We start from the raw sequence: 23400 nt of genomic DNA, 5'->3' as shown, positions 1-23400 counted from the left end.
CCATTACAGGATGGACGTTTGACCGGATTAAAATCTGCATCATGCCCCAAACTCTGTATGGATTTTCCCAATCTACATGTATTGTACTGTAAATTATCATGGATTTCAAAATCCGCAATAGTTCTGCCATGTCTGAACATAACTTTAGGACATGCTCACAGAAAGCCACATGAATACGACTCCAGTGAGAATCCGGTAGTCCACATGGTACAGATTTTTTTTTTTTTAACACAGATTTGTAAACACATGCATGTAGTAAAAATACTTATTATCATGGTTTTCATGTGTGGTAGCCACTGAGGGTGGGGATGGCTGCAGAAGTGAGGGATCCCAGATGTCTCAGTAGTCTGCCGTCATCAGGAGACATCGCCAAATTTGTCTGGGCCAGATGGAGAAGAGATTTAGAATCAGAAAAGATGGCCCCTGTAGTCTCCAGATGTATTTGTTCTGTATTCTGTGACTGTGTCTGAATTGCTCTAACATGATGTCTGTGTTATGGCCTTAGATGCATTTCCCTTTATTTAGGATCTTAGTTACTGATTGCACACCATGTGAATAAGGCCTAAGTGTGGTGTATTCTGTAAAACTGTAAGTTTAGGAGAAGGATGTACTGCACACCTGATGGGTTTTCAATCTGTTTTAGGTATAAGGTATAAAGCGCTCAGGCTGGAAACAATACAGTGGTGTGAATGCAGGCATAGAGAGGTGTGAAGCGAGGGGCATGATAATGCTGTAACGCTAGGTTCACACTGCGGAATCTCCAGGCAGAAAATTTCCGCCAGGAGATTCGAGTACGGCCAGCACTGACTGAATCTGTCGGCACTAGGACCGCACGGACACTTCAGTCTCCAATAGACTGCAATGTGTTCCGCCAGTATTTCCGCCTGAAGAATGAGCAACGCCATTCTTCAGGCGAAAATTTCCAAGCGGATTTTCCGTTCACAAATTCCGCAGTGCGAGTTTGTTAACAGAAACCCATTCACTATACTATACATTTTAGTTAGAAGAATTTCTGCCTGCATTTTCAAAGCAGAATTGCAGGTAGGATTGGGGACACATAAATTCCACCTTCCTCAGGCATCTACCCAAGGTAGATTCTGATTCCAGTTCCATCTTCTTTAGGTGTTTACCCAGTGAGGGGAGGGTATACCTAACTTTTGATGGGGAATCCCCTAGGTGGATTGTAACTCCAGCTCCACCTTCCTCTTATATCTGGAACACAGAATTATCTAGGTAGGTGCAAAAATCAACTAAAAACCATTTATGATTAAAGTGCGAATATGCATAATGCTAAAAACATGACAAGAAGCTGTAAGTTTTTACATTAGTAAATCTGGGCCACTGAATCATAATACAGCAATAACAACATTAAAACAAAATACAAACCTGTTAATCAATAGTTTTTATTAAAAAATATTTACATGACAAAAGAAAACATTTGTGCTATGACAACAGAACATTTTATAAAAACACATTCGATGAGTGAGAAGAAAACCTTAACAGTTTCTTTGGTGCCCATATAAAAAAAATAAAAATAAAAAATAAAAATTAAAAAAAATTGAATTAAAATAAAAGTCTATAAATAAACCACAAGCTCAAACAGAGGGTTTGCATTAGTGCACATCTTTACAGCTCTCTCCGTAAGAGGACAAGGGAATTACTTCACAAATAAATAGCACAGTTGTTTCAAAGCAGCAGGTCCAATTCTTGTAAACAGTCCTTTCCTAAAAACACAGAAATGTCTCTGGATGCAGAGTCTCAACACTGTGAGAGACGAGGAGTTAAAAACAGTTGTCCCTTTGTTGGTCCTGTTTATTTGATCAAGTTACAGATTTATTCTTTTCTTCTTAAAAAAAGGTGCATGATCCTAAAATCTCAATGCAGAAGTGGTTATTTACAAAATTACTTTCCGGCTTTCAAATACACAAGGGTAAATCTGCTCTACAGCGGTAGCAACGGACTTCACATCAGGACCTGAAAAAAAAAAAAAAAAACATTAAGTTTTTTGAATGAAAAATACAAAAAGCACTTAAAAATGCACTTTCACTGACATGAGCAATTATTGGCTGAACAGGACTTTTATTGTCCCATGTAAAAGACCTGGTGATCACTCAACAAGCAAACAATGGAAACGTTCCTGGGGCCCTGGCCGCACAATCATTGAGCTATGTAATAGGCTCAGGCATTGGTCTGCCCGTTTAAAAGGATCCTTGGAGTTAAAGAAACAGCAGCAGAATTGAACAGACAAATGTATAATATATACACGTTTATAAGAGCATATTTTGTTTTATGTAATAAAATTGCAGAAAAGTGTTGGGGACCCATTGCGGTTCTAATCCGTCATGGTGCCACTAAGGGTGTATGGAGCTGGCTCCTGACTCGAGCCTCCTCCACACCCTGTGACCCTCAGCTCATTTCAGTAGATAGGGACCTCTGCTAATAGCAGCCATGCACCGATCAACACTTTAAAGGGGTACTCCGGCCATAGACATCTTATCACCTATCCAAAGGATAGGGGATGAAATGTCTGATCGCGTGGGTCCTGCCGCTGGGGACCCCGGGATCTCGGCTGCAGCACCCTGCTGTCATTACTGCACAGAGCAAACTCACTCTGTGCATAATGACAGGCAATACAGGGGCCGGAGCATTGTGATGTCACGGCGCCGCCCCTTGTGATGTTACGGTCCACCTCCCTCAATACAAGTCTATGGGAGGGGCGTAGCGGCCGTCACGCCCCCTCCCATAGACTTGCATTAAGGGTCGGGCAGTGACGTCACAAGGGGGCGGAGCCGTGATGTCACAATGCTCAGGCCCCTGTATCGCCTTGTACCCCTTTAAGCACTCCCATAGAGATACAAGGAGAGGGCATGGTGGGGAGTTGTAATGCACCGCTCCTGGGGAGAGAAGGGGCCTTGTACAGGAGATCAAGGAGGGTCCCAGCAGTCGGACACACCCCCCCCCCTCCCCCCCGCGATCTAGATGCCCTCCTTTAAGATGTAACTAAGTGAATATACAGATATAGTTCTAGTTATTCAGCACCAAGGTGCCCTGTGAAGACTGTCCTTTTTAATGCTAAATAGGCACTCTACAATGCCTTATGTGATCTTTGTCTGCAAGCATATATTCATGTTGTTGTGTTGTTCGTTATGTGAAAATGTTAAATAAAACAATGTCTGGATACCCCATACAGAATAGAGTGCTGGCCACACATGCATGCTGCCGCTTCATTCACTCAGTGTACATATGACCTCCGTTCTTGGGAGTATAGAGGATAACTTTGGATCTTAGCAAAACCCCTTTAACAATTTATGAAACAGGAGCTCCTTTGTGGGACTGGGCCAGTCAGCTAACGTTTCCTCTCCACACACATCAGTGAGTCTCGGACCCCTTAGACACTTTTTACTAGCTAACAAGGTTGTCCATTCTCAAAACACTTTTGGTAGGTACAGTACTAACCACTGCACACCAGGCACATCCTCACAAGACCTAGCCGACTCAGACATGCCACAAACCAGTCATTTACCCATCACAGATTGGTCCCTGTTAAAGTTGCCAAGATTCTTACACTTTAAAGTGCCAAAATAAATGGCGTATAAATCCTTGTAACAGGACAATGATAGACTTTACCTGTTACTGTAATACTTCCGGTGGAGAATATCTGCAGTGTTGATCTTAAAGACTTTATTCTATAACAAACGGCAGGGTGAAGTTCAGGCTCATAACTGTAAAAATACAATAACATTTTTTTTTTGAGTAGCAATAAAGGAAATCTAAGATAGTAAATAAAAGAATAATAAAAGCACTTGCCTGGCATGAGGTCGGTTATTTTTAGTGAATTCTGGTAATCTTATTTCAAATGGCATAGTGCACACTGCCAGTACATTGACAACTTTAAACTCGGTGAATTTTACCTGTTTAAATACAATAAAATGTACACTGTGAGATATAAGCAGCAAATAATACACTTTTTTAGTATACAGAACATTATTATGGAAGCGGTCATCTTCCCTGAGCTGCTTTTAACCTGCTCTTTGACCTGTTCAGAAATCAGGGTGCAGGGAGGCGGAAGGGGAGGAATGGCCATATCTTGTCTATACTGATGTGACATCTGACTGAAAGCCTTCCTGTCATAAAGAGGTAACTGCTGCAAAGACTTTTTAACAGAACAGGAAGAGTCCGCTTATTATTATGCTTGGGCCGCTTTCACACTATGAAATTCATCCATTAAAAGATCTGTTATAAACGTCCGTTAGAAAAGTCTTAATAACGGATGTTAAACGTCCATTACAAAATCCCATTCAAGTCTATGGGATTTTTTGATTATCCGTTATGATCCGTTATAGTCCTTCATGAATAACGGCCGTTAGCTGTGACGGAAGAAATAACGGACCATGCACTAATTTTTTTTCCGTCACAAGAACCGGATGAATTAACGGACGTTATTTTTAACATTGAAGTCTATGGCCGATGGACGTTAGTAAATACACCCGTTACTGCCCGTTATTATAACGGACGTTATTTTTACTGAGCATGCTCAGAAGAGGTGACATCAGCAGACTCCTGCAGTGCTGAGGGAGGACTACTACTCCCATCATGGAACAGACTTCTATATACATATATCCCTGCAGGCTATGAATGAAAAGTATTTTCCATCTCCTGGCACTATGAGCTGCTAATAGAAATACTTTCCATTAATAGCACTACAGGGATATATGTATATAGAAGCGCTGGGGGGGGGGGGGGCTAGACATATTGCATTATCATCCCCCCACAGCCCGTCTATATTCATATACCCCTGCAGGCTATGAATGAAAAGTATTTCTTTAAGGAGCGCATAGTGTCAGGAGACGGCTGCCGGCACTATGTGCTGCTAATAGAAATACTTTTCATTAATAGCGCTACAGGGATATATGTATATAGAAGCACTGGCGGGGGCAGACATATAGTGTTATCTGCCCCCCCAGCGCTTCAATATACATATGCCACTGCAGCACTATGTATGAAAAGTATTTCTATCAGCATCATTGGGTGGCCGATGCTGCTGCTAGAATGCTTTTCACATATAGCGCTGCAGTGGCATAGGTATATAGAAGTGCTGCGAGGCTACATTATACATGCGCTGCGGGGGGGGGGGTATATATTTAATGTGCTGGCAGGGGGTATATATTTATTAATGCGCTGGCGGGGCTAGATATATAGGCTTATATGTCTGACCCCCGCAGCGCTATATATCTTGCCCCCACAGCGCTTTTAATATACATATGGCCCATCTACTCACAATGTTCATTTTTAAATCTCCCGCTGAGAGCCCTGATTGGCTCCTTGGTACCGGCCATTCAGGACTCTCGGCAGGGTTGAGGAGCTTGCCGCCCGTTCCCCTGCTTAAGGGGGTTGTGCGCTGCCCTGCAGTTCGGAGCTCAGCTCACAGCGTCCAGAGTTCATTACTCCGAACGCTGTGTGCGGGCTTCCGTGTTCGCGGCCGCCGGGTGTGACGTCACGCCCGGCCCCTTTGTGACGTCTCGCCCGCCCCCTCGTGACGTCACGCCTGCCCCCCTCTACCAAAGTCTATGGGAAGGGGTCGTGCCCCCTTCCCATAGACTTTCGTTGAGGGGGCGGGCGAGACGTCACGAAGGGGGCGGGCGAGACGTCACGAAGGGGGCGGGCGAGACGTCACGAAGGGGGCGGGCGAGACGTCACGAAGGGGGCGGGCGAGACGTCACGAAGGGGGCGGGCGAGACGTCACGAAGGGGGCGGGCGAGACGTCACGAAGGGGGCGGGCGAGACGTCACGAAGGGGGCGGGCGAGACGTCACGAAGGGGCCGGGCGAGACGTCACGAAGGGGCCGGGCGAGACGTCACGAAGGGGCCGGGCGAGACGTCACGAAGGGGCCGGGCGAGACGTCACGAAGGGGCCGGGCGAGACGTCACGAAGGGGCCGGGCGAGACGTCACGAAGGGGCCGGGCGAGACGTCACGAAGGGGCCGGGCGAGACGTCACGAAGGGGCCGGGCGAGACGTCACGAAGGGGCCGGGCGAGACGTCACGAAGGGGCCGGGCGAGACGTCACGAAGGGGCCGGGCGAGACGTCACGAAGGGGCCGGGCGAGACGTCACGAAGGGGCCGGGCGAGACGTCACGAAGGGGCCGGGCGAGACGTCACGAAGGGGCCGGGCGAGACGTCACGAAGGGGCCGGGCGAGACGTCACGAAGGGGCCGGGCGAGACGTCACGAAGGGGCCGGGCGAGACGTCACGAAGGGGCCGGGCGAGACGTCACGAAGGGGCCGGGCGAGACGTCACGAAGGGGCCGGGCGAGACGTCACGAAGGGGCCGGGCGAGACGTCACGAAGGGGCCGGGCGAGACGTCACGAAGGGGCCGGGCGAGACGTCACGAAGGGGCCGGGCGAGACGTCACGAAGGGGCCGGGCGAGACGTCACGCCCGCCGGCCGCGAACACGGAAGCCCGCACACAGCGTTCGGAGTAATGAACTCCGGACGCTGTGAGCTGAGCTCCGAACTGCAGGGCAGCGCACAACCCCTTTAATAACTTCAGATCGCATAGGGTCTCAGAAGTGAAACCCGGTGCAATCAATCCCTCAGCCCCTGTACTACAACCTCCATCGTGTAACAGACTCTGTTCCATGATTGGGGTTGTAGTACAAACACTAATGTAGCCTCCCCAGCTGTCTGCAGACTCCTGCAGCCAGGGAATTACTACTCCCATCATGGAAACAAGTCTGTTCCATGATGGTAGTAGTAGTTCCGGCTGTGGGAGTCTGTAGGCAGAGGTGTTCGGCCATACATGAGGGATAACGGGTCTTTTAACGGATGAATCCATTTAACGGGTCTTTCATCCATTATTAAACGTCCGTCTTTACACCGAAAACGGACGTTTAATAACTGATGAATGCTCATGGTGTGAAAGCAGCCTTAGTAGGCAGTAGGGGTGTGAATCGCCAAGAATTTGGCTATACGATTCGAATCGCGATACCAGTGTGACGATTCGATATATCGCGATACCGTCTAGGTGACGATACATATCCCGATACATATCCCGATTCTGTCTAAAAAACAATGTCTTTTACACTTTTATTAAAACTTTATTTTTTTTATACACTTCATTAGACTTTTAGGAGGAATCATTAGATTCCTCAGACAGATGAATAGAGTTCTATTGAACTCCATTGATCTGCGATCCTTTGATGCCACGGGACAGCAGGAAGCAGAGGTAAGCCTTCCGGCTACCTCCACAGTCAATCGCCCGCCCGCGATCGAGCTGCGAGGGGGCGATCCACCCCACTAACCCACCAGGGAACATTCACAGATCCCTTTAGACGCCGCTGTAAGCTTTGACAGCTGCGATCTAAAGGGTTAATAGCCAGCCGCAGCGATCGCCGCATGCTGGCTATTAGCAGCGGCCCCCGGCTACTGAGAACAGCCGGGGGCTGCAGAGTATGTTCCGGGCGTCAGGAGATACAAATTCCACATCCCTAAAAGGATCGATTCAAAAATATTTTGTTTATAATGTTTTTCCATATAATAATGTACTTACTATAATTTAGTTAGTAAAATGGAAAATTAGAAATTACCAACAATTCTAAAATATATAAATTCAACATAAAAACTAGATTTTAATGGTCACTAACTTTCCATACAACTTTTGCCCAACAATAGTAGGACCAGTATCTAAAGTGAAATTTAGGTCCATTAAAGGGGTACTCCGGCCCTATCAAAAGGATAGGGGATAAGATGTATGATGGAGGGGGTCCCGCTGCTGGGGACCCCCGCAATCTGTCATTACGCACCCACCTTTTAGAGCCATCTGCAGCGCTGGAGGCTCCGAGTGTAAAGCGTGACGACCACGGGGCCAGAGTATCGTGACGTCACGATTCCAACCCCGTGTGACGTCATGCCCCACCCCTCAACGCAGCATGGGGTTCCAAGGAAAGTAGTTGGATAAGAGGAGATAAAAATAATTTTCCTCTGATAATAGCCATTTGACAAAGTTTCTTGTACTACTGATTTATGCAGTTTGTTGAAATGACCGTGGCTACACTTTTTTTGTCCCAAGCTCTTATTAAAAATAAAAAGTTTAAAAGAAAATTTTACAAAGATAAGCACATTACCAAAAATCCCAGCTTCTGCAAACATCGAGCCAATCTTCTAGCACCAAACTTGGCTTCTTCTTCACTGAAACACAGATACACAATTAATGATTTGGTGTTGATGGTGTTATTGTTGGTTAAAACAAAAACAGCAACAAAAAAAACACATCAAATTCCCTTTTTAGAATCAACAGTGCCAAATCTATATCAGGGATAGGTTGATTTGTTTTAGTTATTTTATTCAATGTGGCTGGTTGGTAAAAAACAAAACAAAAAACATACAGCTAAAAAGAGCTTCTTTATTGTATCTGTCTATGAGGAAATGAACGCACACAGCCCAACTAGTCCCATCATTGCACAGGCTACAGAATCAGAAGCTAAAACCGCTGGACACCTTCTGCGCTTCTCCAGGTTCCAGCAGAGAATGACAAACAAGGCCTGGCCAGGGTTTGAAAATATTTCAATATGCTGGGAACCCATCTTATCTGCATAGATACATGTACACATTTACCACTGAACATTCATTCACCGCCACCCTCTCATCCATAATGCATAGAATGGTCGGCACCATGGTATCAGAGATGGGTGTTCAGTGGTAGAGTCGACAGCTCCCAAAAGTCAAAAATATAATAACCACAGCAATTCCAATTAATCTTTTGTGTTTTGACACATGCCACAAATGCGAACATTAAATCAGAGGCTGGAAGGAGGAACAATTTTTTTCTTAGTAGTCAGGTGGGCGTAAACGTAATATTAAATAAAGGAGTGTAAATAGAAGACCTAAGGAATGAGAATCAGACTCAGTTGAACCCACCGGAGGAAGGGGAGGGTGGAGGTTAAAATAAATGCTGCACTGGAATTTAGGGCACAAGGCTTACAAAAGACTACCTACCTGCTCTTCTGACATATCCGTTTTAACAAATACTTGTATCCCATAGGAAATACCAATTCTGGAGCATTTATTATTAAAGAGTTCCTGTCACCGAACCATTTTTTCTAAACTAACTCAGATTATATTCTCTTACTACTCCTAACACTAAGCTTAAAAAGCTCTGTATCATACCTTTCCCCTTGCTCACATTATGTACGCTCCCAGCAGGAGAAAGTGGGCGTTCCCCAGCAGGCACAACATCACTGAAGCCTGCGAGAGCTGTGACTCGACATGCCCGAAACCCCCTTCCTGAGTTTGGACTGCTGCAAGTCTGGGTGGAGACCAAATGAACTGTTTGGGAACAGAACAGAGCCACCTAGTGGCTGTTTTTTCTATCACGTCCATCACATTTCTATAATGTGTCCAGCGCGCGCCCCCGATACCTGCTGCTGTGCAGCCCCACTCCCCAGTCCCGTTCTCCAGATCACATCATGGCGTCCTATGGAGGAGCATGTGACACACACATCACTCCTCCCCTGCGCCCAGCGTAACGCTACGGAAGCAGAGTGACGTGTATGTCACATGCTTCTCCATAGGACGCCATGATGTGGACGGGAGAACGGGACAGCGGAGCGGCAACACCCGAGGACAGCTGCAAGTGAGCTGTCTACATTAGGAGGAGGGGGGGGGACTGCTGTCTACAAGGGAGGAATATTGGTATAAGTTATCGGCTATCGGCCTGAAAGTTCACAGTTTATCGGTATTGACTCTATAAAAATCAATATCAGTTGATCCCTAATTAAAAACATTTAAAGGTTGAGAATTTTAAAGCAAGTAAATAGCAAGGTGTCTTACAATAACATAAGGAACAATATATTAAAAGTTTAGTTTGGTGACAGGTACTCTTTAAATATCTGCATTGTTTCATTCCTCTAGAAACTTATGAATACATTGACAACTGGGTGTTCTCATTCCTCCTATCAGAGGAGAATGTTTGGTACTGTCAGCGCTGGTTAAACCGTGATAGGGCTCATTTCTATACACCCAGCAATCTGGCTCAGTGGTAGAAAAAAATCCAGAGGAATACTAATGCCGGGACCGATCCCACAGTTGGTAATAGGGACATCCCTGGCATCCAGAGTGTCAGATAAGAGATCACGTCTTCCAGGGTTTTCCTATCTGGCTCTGAAATTAACTAGAAAGTCTGAAAAGGCCAATTGAGAACTCAGTCTGATTTTTTTTTAAATACCTTGATGCTCTGAAAACATGTGAACCCAGCCCCAGACTATGTAGGGCTATACCCCTGACTGAGGAAGCACATTTTACCTGGTTGCTCCTGTACAAATGATTTTTCCTGATGACCAGATTGTAGCAGTTATTCTGGGTTTTCTGAGTTTCATCAACACCTTCTAGAATAGAAGAAAGTACAATGCAAACAATAAAGCCAAAACTTTAAATGCAAAAACAGTAAAAAACAATAAAAAAATTTAAGTTGTTCTACGCCAGAATACTTACTCCAACTTCACGCTTGTATATGACATTTACCCCCTCTAAAGCAATCTTTCGCAGGTTTAAATGGCATCTTGTTCGGAAAACACAGACGACATTGGTGATCAAGATATCTAATGCCACATCACTCTCTGCATCCATTGAGGTGGCTTACTTGCAGCTTGCCCCCACCATGAGAATACCTCCTTGGAAGGAAACACAGGTTAAAGCAGACCTGTCGGCAGGTTTATGGAGTATAAAGTAAGCATGGCTGTATAGGGCTTTTGAACCTGTATCCTTATGCACCTCTCATTAGTTAATTCCCTCCTTAAGCATTAAAGGGGTACTCATCTGGCCAGCGTTCGGAAGTAAATGTTCCGAACGCTGTTTTCGCGCTGCGGGGGTCGTCCACACCCCTCGTGACGTCATGGCCACGCCCCCTCAATGCAAGTGACGTGGTCAGTGGAGTACCCCTTTAAAATATTCGAATTTAAAAACATATGCAAATTAGGCTTTGGAGCCTCTGGGTGTTCCACGCAGCTGCTAGATTGCAGGGGAGAGGTGGGGATCGCAGTACAGCCTAGAGGCTTTCAATCAGTGGGGGTAGAGAAGGTAACCAGCACACAGGGTCGGATCAGAAATGTGATAATTTAATAATAGCTTGGACAAATACAATTTTTTTATTTGGGGGGGGGGGGGGGGGGAATGGAAAAAAGAGGTTTATTTAAACACACTTTTTAAACAGTTTTTTAAAGGGAGGGTGACACCAGTGGCAGGAGGAAGGCTGACAGCAATGACAGGAGGTGCAGCACGAGGAAGGGAAAAGAAGGTGCAGCAAAAGAGTGGGTAACAGCAATGACAGGAGGTGTTGCAGAGGGAGGGGGGGGGGCGGCAGTGACAGGTGGTAGGGTGACAGCAAAAGGGAGGGTGACAGCTGGGGCTGCTTGTCAGCACTACAGGTGGCAGTTATTAGATTTGCCACCTGGGCAGGGCCAGGACGTCCATCCGGGTGTGCAATTCACCACTTCCGTCTTTACACACACACACATACAGTCATGGCTGTAAATGTTGGCACCCCTGAAATTTTTCTAGAAAATGAAGTATTTCTCACAGAAAAGGATTGCAGTAACACATGTTTTGCTGTACACATGTTTATTCCCTTTGTGTGTATTGGAACTAAATCAAAAAAGGGAGGGAAAAAAAGAAAAATCTAATTGGACATAATGTCACACCAAACTCCAACAATTGGCTGGACAAAATTATTGGCACCCTTTCAAAATTGTGGAAAATTAAGATTGTTTCAAGCATGTGATGCTCCTTTAAACTCACCTGGGGCAAGTAACAGGTGTGGGCAATATAGAAATCACACCTGAAATCAGATAAAAAGGAGAGAAGTTCACTTAGTCTTTGCATTGTGTGTCTGTGTGTGCCACACTAAGCATGGACAACAGAAAGAGGAGAAGACAACTGTCTGAGGACTTGAGAACCAAAATTGTGGAAAAATATCAACAATCTCAAGGTTAGAAATCCCTCTCCAGAGATCTAGATTTGCCTTTGTCCACAGTGCGCAACATTATCAAGAAGTTTGCAACCTATGGCACTGTAGCTAATCTCCCTGGGAGTGGACGGAAGAGAAAAAATGATGAAAGGTGTCAACGCAGGATAGTCCGGATGGTGGATAAGCAGCCCCAAACAAGTTCCAAAGATATTCAAGTTGTCCTGCAGGCTAATGGAGCATCAGTGTCAGCGTGAACTATCCGTCGACATTTAAATGAAATGAAACGCTATGTCAAGAGACCCAGGAGGACCCCACTATTGACACACAGACATAAAAAAGAAAGACTACATTTTGACAAAATGAACTTGAGTAAGCCAAAATCCTTCTGGGAAAAAATCTTGTGGACGGATGAAACCAAGATAGACCTTTTTTGGTAAAGCACATCATTCTACTGTTTACCGAAAATGGAATGAGGCCTACAAAGAAAAGAACACAGTACCTACAGTGAAATATGGTGGAGATTCAATTATGTTTTGTGGTTGTTTTGCCGCCTCTGGCACTGGGTGCCTTGAATGTGTGCAAGGCATCATGAAATCTGAGGATTACCAATGGATTTTGGGTTGCACTGTACAGCCCAGTGTCAGAAAGCTGGGTTTGTGTCCGAGATCTTGGGTTTTCCAGCAGGACAATGACCCCAAACATACATCAAAAAGCACCCAGAAATGGATGGCAACAAAGCACTGGAGAGTTCTGAAGTGGCCAGTAATGAGTCCAGATCTAAATCCCATTGAACACCTGTGGAGAGATCTTAAAATTGCTGTTGGGAAAAGGCGCCCTTCCAATAAGAGAGACCAGGAGCAGTTTGCAAAGGAAGAGTGGTCCAACATTCCGGCTGAGAGGTGTAAGAAGCTTATTGATGGTTATAGGAAGCGACTGATTTCAGTTATTTTTTTCCAAAGGGTGTGCAACCAAATATTAAGTTAAGGGTTCCAATAATTTTGTCCAGCCCATTTTTGGAGTTTGGTGTGACATTATGTCCAATTTGCTTTTTTTCCTCTCTTTTTTGGTTCAGTTCCAATACACACAAAGGGAATAAACATGTGTATAGCAAAACATGTGTTACTGCAATCCTTTTCTGTGAGAAAGACTTCATTTTCAAAAAAATGTCAGGGGTGCCAACATTTACGGCCATGACTGTATGGCAGCGCCCCCAGCACCAACCTGGTTGGTGGCGGCGGCAGCAGTGCAGAGTGCTCTCTCTCTCCTATGTTGCAGTAGGCTGTATATACCATGGAGGATATGCTGCACCAGGAGGCTGTAAATAGCATGGAGGATATGCTGCACCAGGAGGCTGTAAATAGCATGGAGAATATGCTGCACTAGGAGGCTGTATATACTGATCAGAAACAGCACTGACTGCAACCAGGGCTATATATATCTCCCCATCCATCCATCAGAACCAGCAGTGACAACATGCTGCACTAGAAGGTGATATTTATATATATCTGGAGAATATGCTGGGTTAGAATGTAGGATATACCCAGGAGTGACCAGTGCTGTACTAGGATGATGTATTTACCAATCAGAAACAGCAACCTGACTGGGGAGGATATGTTACACTATGAGAATGTATGGACTAGGGATCGACCGATTATCGGTTTGGCCGATATTATCGGCAGATATTCACGATTTTGGATGTTATCGGCAATTACCAGAAGTAGCGCGGACCCCAGGGCCTGGTAATTATAAAACCGGGGATGGGGGAGGCAATGGGGCAGCGGCAGTGGTTGGACTAAGGACCGGCAGGGGGAGAGAAGCGGGTGGCGGCGGTCTCTGGCCAGAGTATAGGTAGGGGGGCGGCGGTGGTCTCTGGCACCGCAAAAGCCGTTGCAGTTCATTGATTTAAAGAACCCGCTTTAAATCAATGATCTGCAGCGCCGGGGGGAGATAAATAGCCGATAACTTATACCGGAGTATCAGTATAAGTTATCGGCTATCGGCCTTAACCTCCACAGATTATCGGTATCGGCCTTAGAAAAAAAAAATCTATCGGTCGATCCCTAGTATGGACCCATTAAAAACAGCACTGACTTTGACCAGGTAGGATATGTTACACTCTTAAGGCTATGTTCACACCGCAATGCATTTCCAAGCAGAATCCGCAGGAACATCTGCCACAGAAATTCCGCCGTGTGCACAAAGCATTAGAATCCCATTGAGCATCCATTAGGACTTTGCTGCAAAATTCTGCCGAGTGAACACATGCTGGATACACCAGGGAACATAACATGCACTAGTAGGTTGCATATAACAGTGAGGATAGACTGCTCTATGAGGAGTTATGTGCCTGGTTGGATAGCCTGCACTAGAAGGCCATGTATACAAAGAGAATATACTGCATTCGAGGTTGAATACATCAAGGTCGATTGGCTGCTGTAGGAGGCTGTATATACCAGGGAGGATAGGCTGCACTAGTAGAATGTATATACTGGGGTCAGAAAGGCTATACTAGATGTCTGTATATCCTGGGGGGTCAGTAGTCTGCAGGCTGCTTATGCACTGGTAGGCTGTATATACCAGTGAGGAAAGGCTGCACTAGCAAGCTATACATATATACACACCCACACACCAGGGAATATATTCTCTCAAAGTGTATATGTGTGTGTGCAGGGGTGTGGAAATTTAAAAAAAAACTACTTGTCCAAGGGACTAAAGCGGAACACAATCTACTTGTCCCTCAAGAAAATCCACTTGCCCAGGTAGATAAAATAATTTCCCCCAAAATAGTCTGATCCCCCCCCCACTAGACCACCAGGGATGGATATAAAATCCCTTTAGACACTGCTGACAGCGGTGATCTAATGGTTAATAGGTGATCGCAGTATGTCAGGATATTAGCGGAGGGAGAGCTGTAGCTCCTTACACCTGAGGGAAGCCCAGAAAAGTCTAGATATAACTTTTTGATCACCTTATAAAAAATTTCTAATATGAAGTGACCAAAAATGAGCAATTCTGGACTATTATTTACATTTACACCGTTCACCGTACGGTTTAATTAACATCATATTTTAATAGTCTGGACATTTCCACATGCAGAGACACCACTTATGTTTATTTTTGTACATTATTTTTATTTAAAGAAAATTGGAAACTTTTATTAGGAAAGGGGCTTATTCACATGTATACGCACTTTTTACAATATTTGAATCACTATTTTTCAGTCTCAATAGGGACTTATGTTACTGGGGGGGGGGGGGGGGTGTTCTGCTTCTCCAGTTTATGTGCTGCATTTTGTGTCCAAAAATGCTGGAAGTTGCATTTAGTTACTAGATGACTACAACTCCCAGCATGCCCTGATACAGCCTATGGTTGTGTGGGTGTTGCACCATGTTGCACTGTATAGAACAGTTAAGGTTATTGTGTAACATGCTGGGAGTTGTAGTTTTGGTTTGTGTCAGCTGCAGAGCCATAGGATGTGTCAAGGAATACTGGGAATTACAGTTAGTAACTACAACACCCAGCATGCCCTGATGCAGCCTATAGCTCTGCAGCTGACCCGAACCAAAACTACAACTCCCAGCATGTTACACTTTATAGTTCTACAGTTTAGGTTATGGTCCAACATGCTGGGAGTTGTAGTTTTGGTTCGGGCGTGTGTGTGCATCCATGGGGCTCTTGGTCGGCGGGTGAGTATGAAGGGGGTGGGATTCTGGGGGTGCAATTTAGTGCGGGTGCCACTAAAAATAAATAAAATTAGATGGCACAACTGCCCTAATGCCCGACGTGACAGTCCGCTCCTATACAAAACATTCATGCATACACATCATACATGCACCAGCCACTGCCCCCATATCATACATATACACACACCCCCGCCACTGCCCCCATATACATATACACACACACACACACACCCGCCACTGCCCGCCCCCCACATCATACATTACATACACACATACACTCACACCATACATATACACCATACATACACCTGCCGCTGCCCACCCCACATCATACATCACATACATACACATCACACTTAGACATTATACACACATCATACATCACATACATACACATCACACATTACATACACACATAGACATCATACACACACACATACACTCACACCATACATATCCACCAGTGTTTCCCAACCAGGGTGCCTCCAGCTGTTGCAAAACTACAACTCCCAGCATGCCCAGAGCATGCTGGGAGTTGTAGTTTTGCAACAGCTGGAGGCACCCTGGTTGGGAAACACTGACATACACCATACATATGCACACATCATACATACACCTGCCCCCCCCCCCCCCATCATACATTACATACACATCACACATACACTCACACCATACATATACAACCACCCTTCCCGCCGCCCGTATTCTCAGTCTCCTCACCTGAGCCGCCATGAGTGGACATCAGAGCTGTAGTCCCGGCCGGTGTGAGGAGAGATTTCCGTCCTCCCCCTCCCCCCTGCTCTGTGCTTTCCCCATGCAAACAAGCAACCTCCCCATGGTGGATTAGGTCCTGTGGAGACAGATCAGGGGGAGGGATAGAGCTGTGTGCGGGGGATGGAGCTGTGCACGGAGCTGTCAACATCCTCTCTCTCACCCTGCTGAGCTCCGTCCATCCTCCGGGAGGGGAGATAAGGGGTCTCTGCAGTCAGCTGGAGGCCCCCGCCCCCTCCATACACTCTGAACGCTGGTGTGAGGTGTAGACTTGCATCAGCTCCTGCGCCTCACACCGACATTAAAGAACAATAAGGGGGAAGTCTGTCTGTCCCTGCTCGCCCGATACAGGGCTAAATCTATGAACAATTCACCTGCCCGACACCCAAAACTACTACTCCCGGGCGTCGGGCTATAGGATTTCCACATCCCTGGTGTGTGTATATATATATATAAAGAAGAAGAAGGAAGAAGCACCGTGATGCGGGATTCCAGATCCGTCTGGGTGCTCAGCTTCAGGGGCAGACCAACCCCCAATGAAATATCCACAAAAAAGGCAGAAGCGGCACTCCAAAGTCACATCAAATAGTGGTTTATTCACTCATCTGTGAAAGCGACGTTTCGGCTTATCAATAAAGCCTTTCTCAAGCATATATATATATATATATATATATATATATATATATATATATGTACATATACACACACACAACTATATATCTATATGTGTGCACTTGGATTATGTATATACCAGAGAGGATAAACTGCATTTGGAGGAAATATATTCCAGCAGAGGATGTGCTTTGGAGGCTCTATATACCGGAGAGGATTGGCTGCCCTAGGTGGCATTATATAGTAGGGAGGATATGCTCTAGAAGGCTGTATATATAGTAGGGAGGATATGCTCTAGAATGCTGTATATATACTAGGGAGGATATGCTCTAGAATGCTGTATATATACTAGGGAGGATATGCTCTAGAATGCTGTATATATACTAGGGAGGATATGCTCTAGAAGGCTGTATATATACTAAAGAGGATATGCTCTAAGATGCTGTATATACTAGGGAGGATATGCTCTAGAAGGCTGTATATATAGTAGGGAGGATATGCTCTGGAAGGCTGTATATACCATATACTAAAGAGGATATGCTCTAGGATGCTGTATATACTAGGGAGGATATGCTCTAGAAGGCTGTGTATATATACTAAAGAGGATATGCTCTAGGATGCTGTATATACTAGGGAGGATATGCTCTAGAAGGCTGTATTTATAGTAGGGAGGATATGCTCTCGAATGCTGTATATATACTAGGGATGATATGCTCTATAAGGCTGTATATATATTAGGGAGGATATGCTCAAGAAGGCTATACATATACTAGGGAGGATATGCTCTAGAAGGCTGTGTATATATAGTAGGGAGGATATGCTCTAGAAGGCTGTATATACTAGGGGGGATATGCTCTAGAAGGCTGTATATATAGTAGGGAGGATATGCTCTCGAAGGCTGTATATATACTAGGGAGGATATGCTCAAGAAGGCTGTATATATACTAGGGAGGATATGCTCTAGAAGGCTGTATATATAGTAGGGAGGATATGCTCTAGAAGGCTTTATATATAGTAGGGAGGATATGCTCTAGAAGGCTGTATATATAGTAGGGAGGATATGCTCTAGAATGCTGTATATATACTAGGGAGGATATGCTCTAGAATGCTGTATATATACTAGGGAGGATATGCTCTAGAATGCTGTATATATACTAGGGAGGATATGCTCTAGAAGGCTGTATATATACTAAAGAGGATATGCTCTAAGATGCTGTATATACTAGGGAGGATATGCTCTAGAAGGCTGTATATATAGTAGGGAGGATATGCTCTGGAAGGCTGTATATACCATATACTAAAGAGGATATGCTCTAGGATGCTGTATATACTAGGGAGGATATGCTCTAGAAGGCTGTGTATATATACTAAAGAGGATATGCTCTAGGATGCTGTATATACTAGGGAGGATATGCTCTAGAAGGCTGTATTTATAGTAGGGAGGATATGCTCTCGAATGCTGTATATATACTAGGGATGATATGCTCTATAAGGCTGTATATATATTAGGGAGGATATGCTCAAGAAGGCTATACATATACTAGGGAGGATATGCTCTAGAAGGCTGTGTATATATAGTAGGGAGGATATGCTCTAGAAGGCTGTATATACTAGGGGGGATATGCTCTAGAAGGCTGTATATATAGTAGGGAGGATATGCTCTCGAAGGCTGTATATATACTAGGGAGGATATGCTCAAGAAGGCTGTATATATACTAGGGAGGATATGCTCTAGAAGGCTGTATATATAGTAGGGAGGATATGCTCTAGAAGGCTTTATATATAGTAGGGAGGATATGCTCTAGAAGGCTGTATATATAGTAGGGAGGATATGCTCTAGAAGGCTGTACATATACTAGGGGGGATATGCTCTAGAAGGCTGTATATATAGTAGGGAGGATATGCTCTCGAAGGCTGTATATATACTAGGGAGGGTATGCTCTAGAAGGCTGTATATATACTAGGGAGGATATGCTCTAGAAGGCTGTATATATAGTAGGGAGGATATGCTCTAGAAGGCTGTACATATACTAGGGGGGGATTGCTCTAGAAGGCTGTATATATAGTAGGGAGAATATGCTCTCGAAGGCTGTATATATACTAGGGAGGATATGCTCTAGAAGGCTGTATATATAGTAGGGAGGATATGCTCTAGAAGGCTGTATATATAGTAGGGAGGATATGCTCTAGAAGGCTGTATATATAGTAGGGAGGATATGCTCTAGAAGGCTGTATATATAGTAGGGAGGATATGCTCTAGAAGGCTGTATATATACTAGGGGGGATATGCTCTAGAAGGCTGTATATATACTAGGGGGATATGATCTAGAAGGCTGTATATATACTAGGGGGGATATGCTCTCGAAGGCTGTATGGGCTGTATATATACTAGGGAGGATATGCTCTAGAAGGCTGTATATATACTAGGGAGGATATGCTCTAGAAGGCTGTATATATAGTAGGGAGAATATGCTCTCGAAGGCTGTATATTTACTAGGGAGGATATGCTCTAGAAGGCTGTATATATAGTAGGGAGGATATGCTCTAGAAGGCTGTATATATACTAGGGGGGATATGCTCTAGAAGGCTGTATATATACTAGGGGGATATGATCTAGAAGGCTGTATATATACTAGGGGGGATATGTTCTAGAAGGCTGTATATATACTAGGGAGGATATGCTCTAGAAGGCTGTATATATACTAGGGAGGATATGCTCTAGAAGGCTGTATATATACTAGGGAGGATATGCTCTAGAAGGCTGATCCCCCCCTCAGACATATGTCAAGTTTGGTGCCCATTGTGACCTTTCCTTGTGATACTGTGGTAGTAATTGTATTTGCTGTGGTTCACTTTCTTTCTGCACTTACGTTCATTGCACTTATACATTCATAGCCCTTGGGTGATTCATCCACCACTGTCAGGCTATGTTCACACATCGGAATGTCCGCACAGAAAATCTCCATGTGGACATTCCACAGACTGCGGGCGCCGGCATAACATGACACACTAGGACCACAGGGCAGTCTTAGAATGCAATGCATTCAGTGCTTGGTCCCCGGAAAGAATGGACAGGTTCATCCTTTCTGTGGACAGCGAAATCAGGATGTCCGCAGTTTCTGGTGCAGAAATTCTGCCGTGTGCACAGCGCAGCAGCATACTGTTGAAATCAATGGGACTCTCAATGGGATCTCAGCACAGAAATTCCGACTTGTGAACATAGCCTTATGTTTGTTTGTGGGTAGTTGTTCATATTTAAAGGAGTACTATGGCCTTTTATTTTATTATTATTAACCCTCCCAGGCTGCAAAATGAAACAAAAACTTTAACTCCCCTGCCTATGTTCCCCCATTGCTCCGATGCCGGTGTCCCGTTATCTGGTCCTTGTCTTCTTCCGCTTCCTGCGGGTGGGTGAGTCACGCTGCTCTCAGTGTATAACTGCCGCAGTAATGTCCCGCAGCGTGACGCACCGACGCGGTAGAAGAGAAGGACCAGAGAACGGGACACCGACATAGGAGCAACGGGGGAACGTAGGAAGGTGAGTTAAAGTTTGTTTTGTTTCATTTTGCAGCCCAGGCAAAGAGGGTTAAAGGAGTAGTCCAGTGGTGACTCGTGGTGAGTCACCACTGGCCCCCTGCGATCTCCTGTACGGGGCCCTGACAGCCCGCGGGAAGGGGGCGTGTCGACCTCCGCACGAGGCGACGGCCGACATGCCCCCTCAATACAACTCTATGGCAGAGCCGAAGCGCTGCCTTCGGCAATCTCCGGCTCTGCCATAGAGATGTATTGAGGGGCGTGTCGGCCGCCGCTTTGTGCGGGGGTCGACACCCGCTATCTGGGCCGAGAGCCGGGGCCCCCGTACAGAGAGATCGCAGGGGGCCCCAGCGGTCGGACCCCCCGCTATCTCAAACTTATCCCCTATCCTTTAATTAAAAAAAAGCACCATAGTACACTTTTAACCCCACATTGTAAAGTATAGTCCTGGAATTGTTCTTGCATGTGAGATGTCCCATATGTGCTGTTCTTAATCTAGAGAATAAATATAATAAGAAGGACTAGAAGGATGAATATAAGAAGAAGAAAGAATATACCGGGGAAGATATGCTCTAGGAGGCTGTATATACCAGGAAGGATATGCTCTAGGAGGCTGTATATACCAGGAAGGATATGCTCTAGGAGGCTGTATATACCAGGAAGGATATGCTCTAGGAGTCTGTATATACCAGGAAGGATATGCTCTAGGAGGCCGTATATACCAGGAAGGATATGCTCTAGGAGGCTGTATATACCAGGAAGGATATGCTCTAGGAGGCTGTATATACCAGGAAGGATATGCTCTAGGAGGCTGTATATACCAGGAAGAATATGCTCTAGGAGGCTGTATATACCAGGAAGGATATGCTCTAGGAGGCTGTATATACCAGGGGGGATATGCTCTAGGAGGCTGTATATACCAGGAAGAATATGCTCTAAGAGGCTGTATATACCAGGGGGGATATGATGCAGGAGGCTGTATATACCAGGGGGGATATGATGCAGGAGGCTGTATATACCAGGGGGGATATGATGCAGGAGGCTGTATATACCAGGGGGGATATGATGCAGGAGGCTGTATATACCAGGGGGGATATGATGCAGGAGGCTGTATATACCAGGGGGGATATGATGCAGGAGGCTGTATATATCAGGGGGGATATGATGCAGGAGGCTGTATATACCAGGGGGGATATGATGCAGGAGGCTGTATATACCAGGGGGGATATGATGCAGGAGGCTGTATATACCAGGAAGAATATGCTCTAAGAGGCTGTATATACCAGGAAGAATATGCTCTAAGAGGCTGTATATACCAGGGGGGATATGATGCAGGAGGCTGTATATACCAGGGGGGATATGATGCAGGAGGCTGTATATACCAGGGGGGATATGATGCAGGAGGCTGTATATACCAGGGGGGCATATGATGCAGGAGGCTGTATATACCAGGGGGGCATATGATGCAGGAGGCTGTATATACCAGGGGGGCATATGATGCAGGAGGCTGTATATACCAGGGGGGCATATGATGCAGGAGGCTGTATATACCAGGGGGGCATATGATGCAGGAGGCTGTATATACCAGGGGGGCATATGATGCAGGAGGCTGTATATACCAGGGGGGGATATGATGCAGGAGGCTGTATATACCAGGGGGGGATATGATGCAGGAGGCTGTATATACCAGGGGGGATATGATGCAGGAGGCTGTATATACCAGGGGGGGATATGATGCAGGAGGCTGTATATACCAGGGGGGATATGATGCAGGAGGCTGTATATACCAGGGGGGATATGATGCAGGAGGCTGTATATACCAGGGGGGATATGATGCAGGAGGCTGTATATACCAGGGGGGATATGATGCATGAGCCTGTATATACCAGAGGGGATATGATGCAGGAGGCTGTATATACCAGGGGGGATATGACATAGACTAGGAGGTCACACAATGCAGAGTGGAGCCGTAGGTCTCCCAAGGTGACCGGGGGATGAGACGAAACAGCAGCGGTGCCTCAGATGACACCGGCCGCCCATAGACACCGTATAACCACTGTGCAGATTAATGGATCACTGCGGGTCACCGGGGCAGAATAATGGATCACTGCGGGTCACCGGGGCAGAATAATGGGTCACCGGGGCAGAATAATGGATCACTGCGGATCACCGGGGCATAATAATGAATCACTGCGGATCACCGGGGCAGTAATGCCGCACTTGGACATACAGCCGCAGTTCACACAGCTCAGCTCCAGTATCAACTGACATACCTGCTACCTGCACCGTCACAGCCGGTACAGCACGTTATGCCCGGCGATGAGAAAGGTAAATAGCAGTGTCCCGGAAGCAGTGGCGGGGAACTGGTAACCCTGGCAGACACTTTCCTGCCGCCCCGCCCACTCTCCCCGGTATTACCAATCAGCGAGCCAGGCTCAGCCCACCAGTAGTATTCCTCGTGTTACCCATCAAAATCTCTGGGCGGGATGGAAGGCGGCCTGTGATTGGAGGACAGCAGACACGTGACTGTTAGCGGGTAGTTGCAGGCGGGATGCTCTTTGTTTGGAGTAGTTGGAGTGTCAGGGTGGATGTGGGGCGTCCAGGGAGGGGACAGGCCAGACGTGGTATCCCTGTGGCGTACAGTTAGGGCCCCTAATGCTCATAGTTTATTTCTTTACAGGTCTGTAGAGTGTTGTCATCTGCTCTTGTGCCACCACATTAGTCTTTATATTCGTTCCTCCTGCTGTGGGCATATTGTCTAAGAGGCAGGAGAAAGTCATGTGACTGGCACTGTGCCATGCCAATGTGTCGGTCAAGCCGTGCACCTTTTCCCCTGAATGGAA

General features: G+C 45.9%; 1 protein-coding gene across 4 annotated transcripts; it reads right to left on the bottom strand.

Moving 5' to 3' along the window:
• Nucleotides 1–1392: 1392 nt before the first annotated feature.
• TBPL1 (TATA-box binding protein like 1) lies at nucleotides 1393–23114 on the bottom strand. 4 transcript variants are annotated; one of them, XM_056566582.1, is made up of 7 exons: nucleotides 22976–23114; nucleotides 10487–10665; nucleotides 10298–10380; nucleotides 8122–8185; nucleotides 3808–3911; nucleotides 3628–3722; nucleotides 1393–1974 (listed from the first exon to the last, which is right to left on the bottom strand). In XM_056566582.1, the coding sequence occupies exons 2-7, from the start codon at nucleotides 10619–10621 to the stop codon at nucleotides 1895–1897; spliced, it is 561 nt and encodes a 186-aa protein (XP_056422557.1). In that variant the 5' UTR covers nucleotides 10622–10665; nucleotides 22976–23114; the 3' UTR covers nucleotides 1393–1894. The 4 variants fall into 4 exon arrangements, with proteins under 4 accessions (XP_056422557.1, XP_056422556.1, XP_056422558.1 ...); XM_056566581.1 differs by lacking the exon at nucleotides 22976–23114 and adding an exon at nucleotides 22831–22969; XM_056566583.1 differs by lacking the exon at nucleotides 22976–23114 and adding an exon at nucleotides 22788–22826.
• Between the last annotated feature and the right edge of the window lie 286 nt (nucleotides 23115–23400).

The sequence above is a fragment of the Hyla sarda genome, chromosome 3 (assembly GCF_029499605.1).
Source record: "Hyla sarda isolate aHylSar1 chromosome 3, aHylSar1.hap1, whole genome shotgun sequence".
Lineage (NCBI taxonomy): Eukaryota > Metazoa > Chordata > Amphibia > Anura > Hylidae > Hyla > Hyla sarda.
The sequence above is the reverse complement of the archived record's forward strand: the minus strand, read 5'-3'. Positions and strand labels throughout refer to the sequence as shown.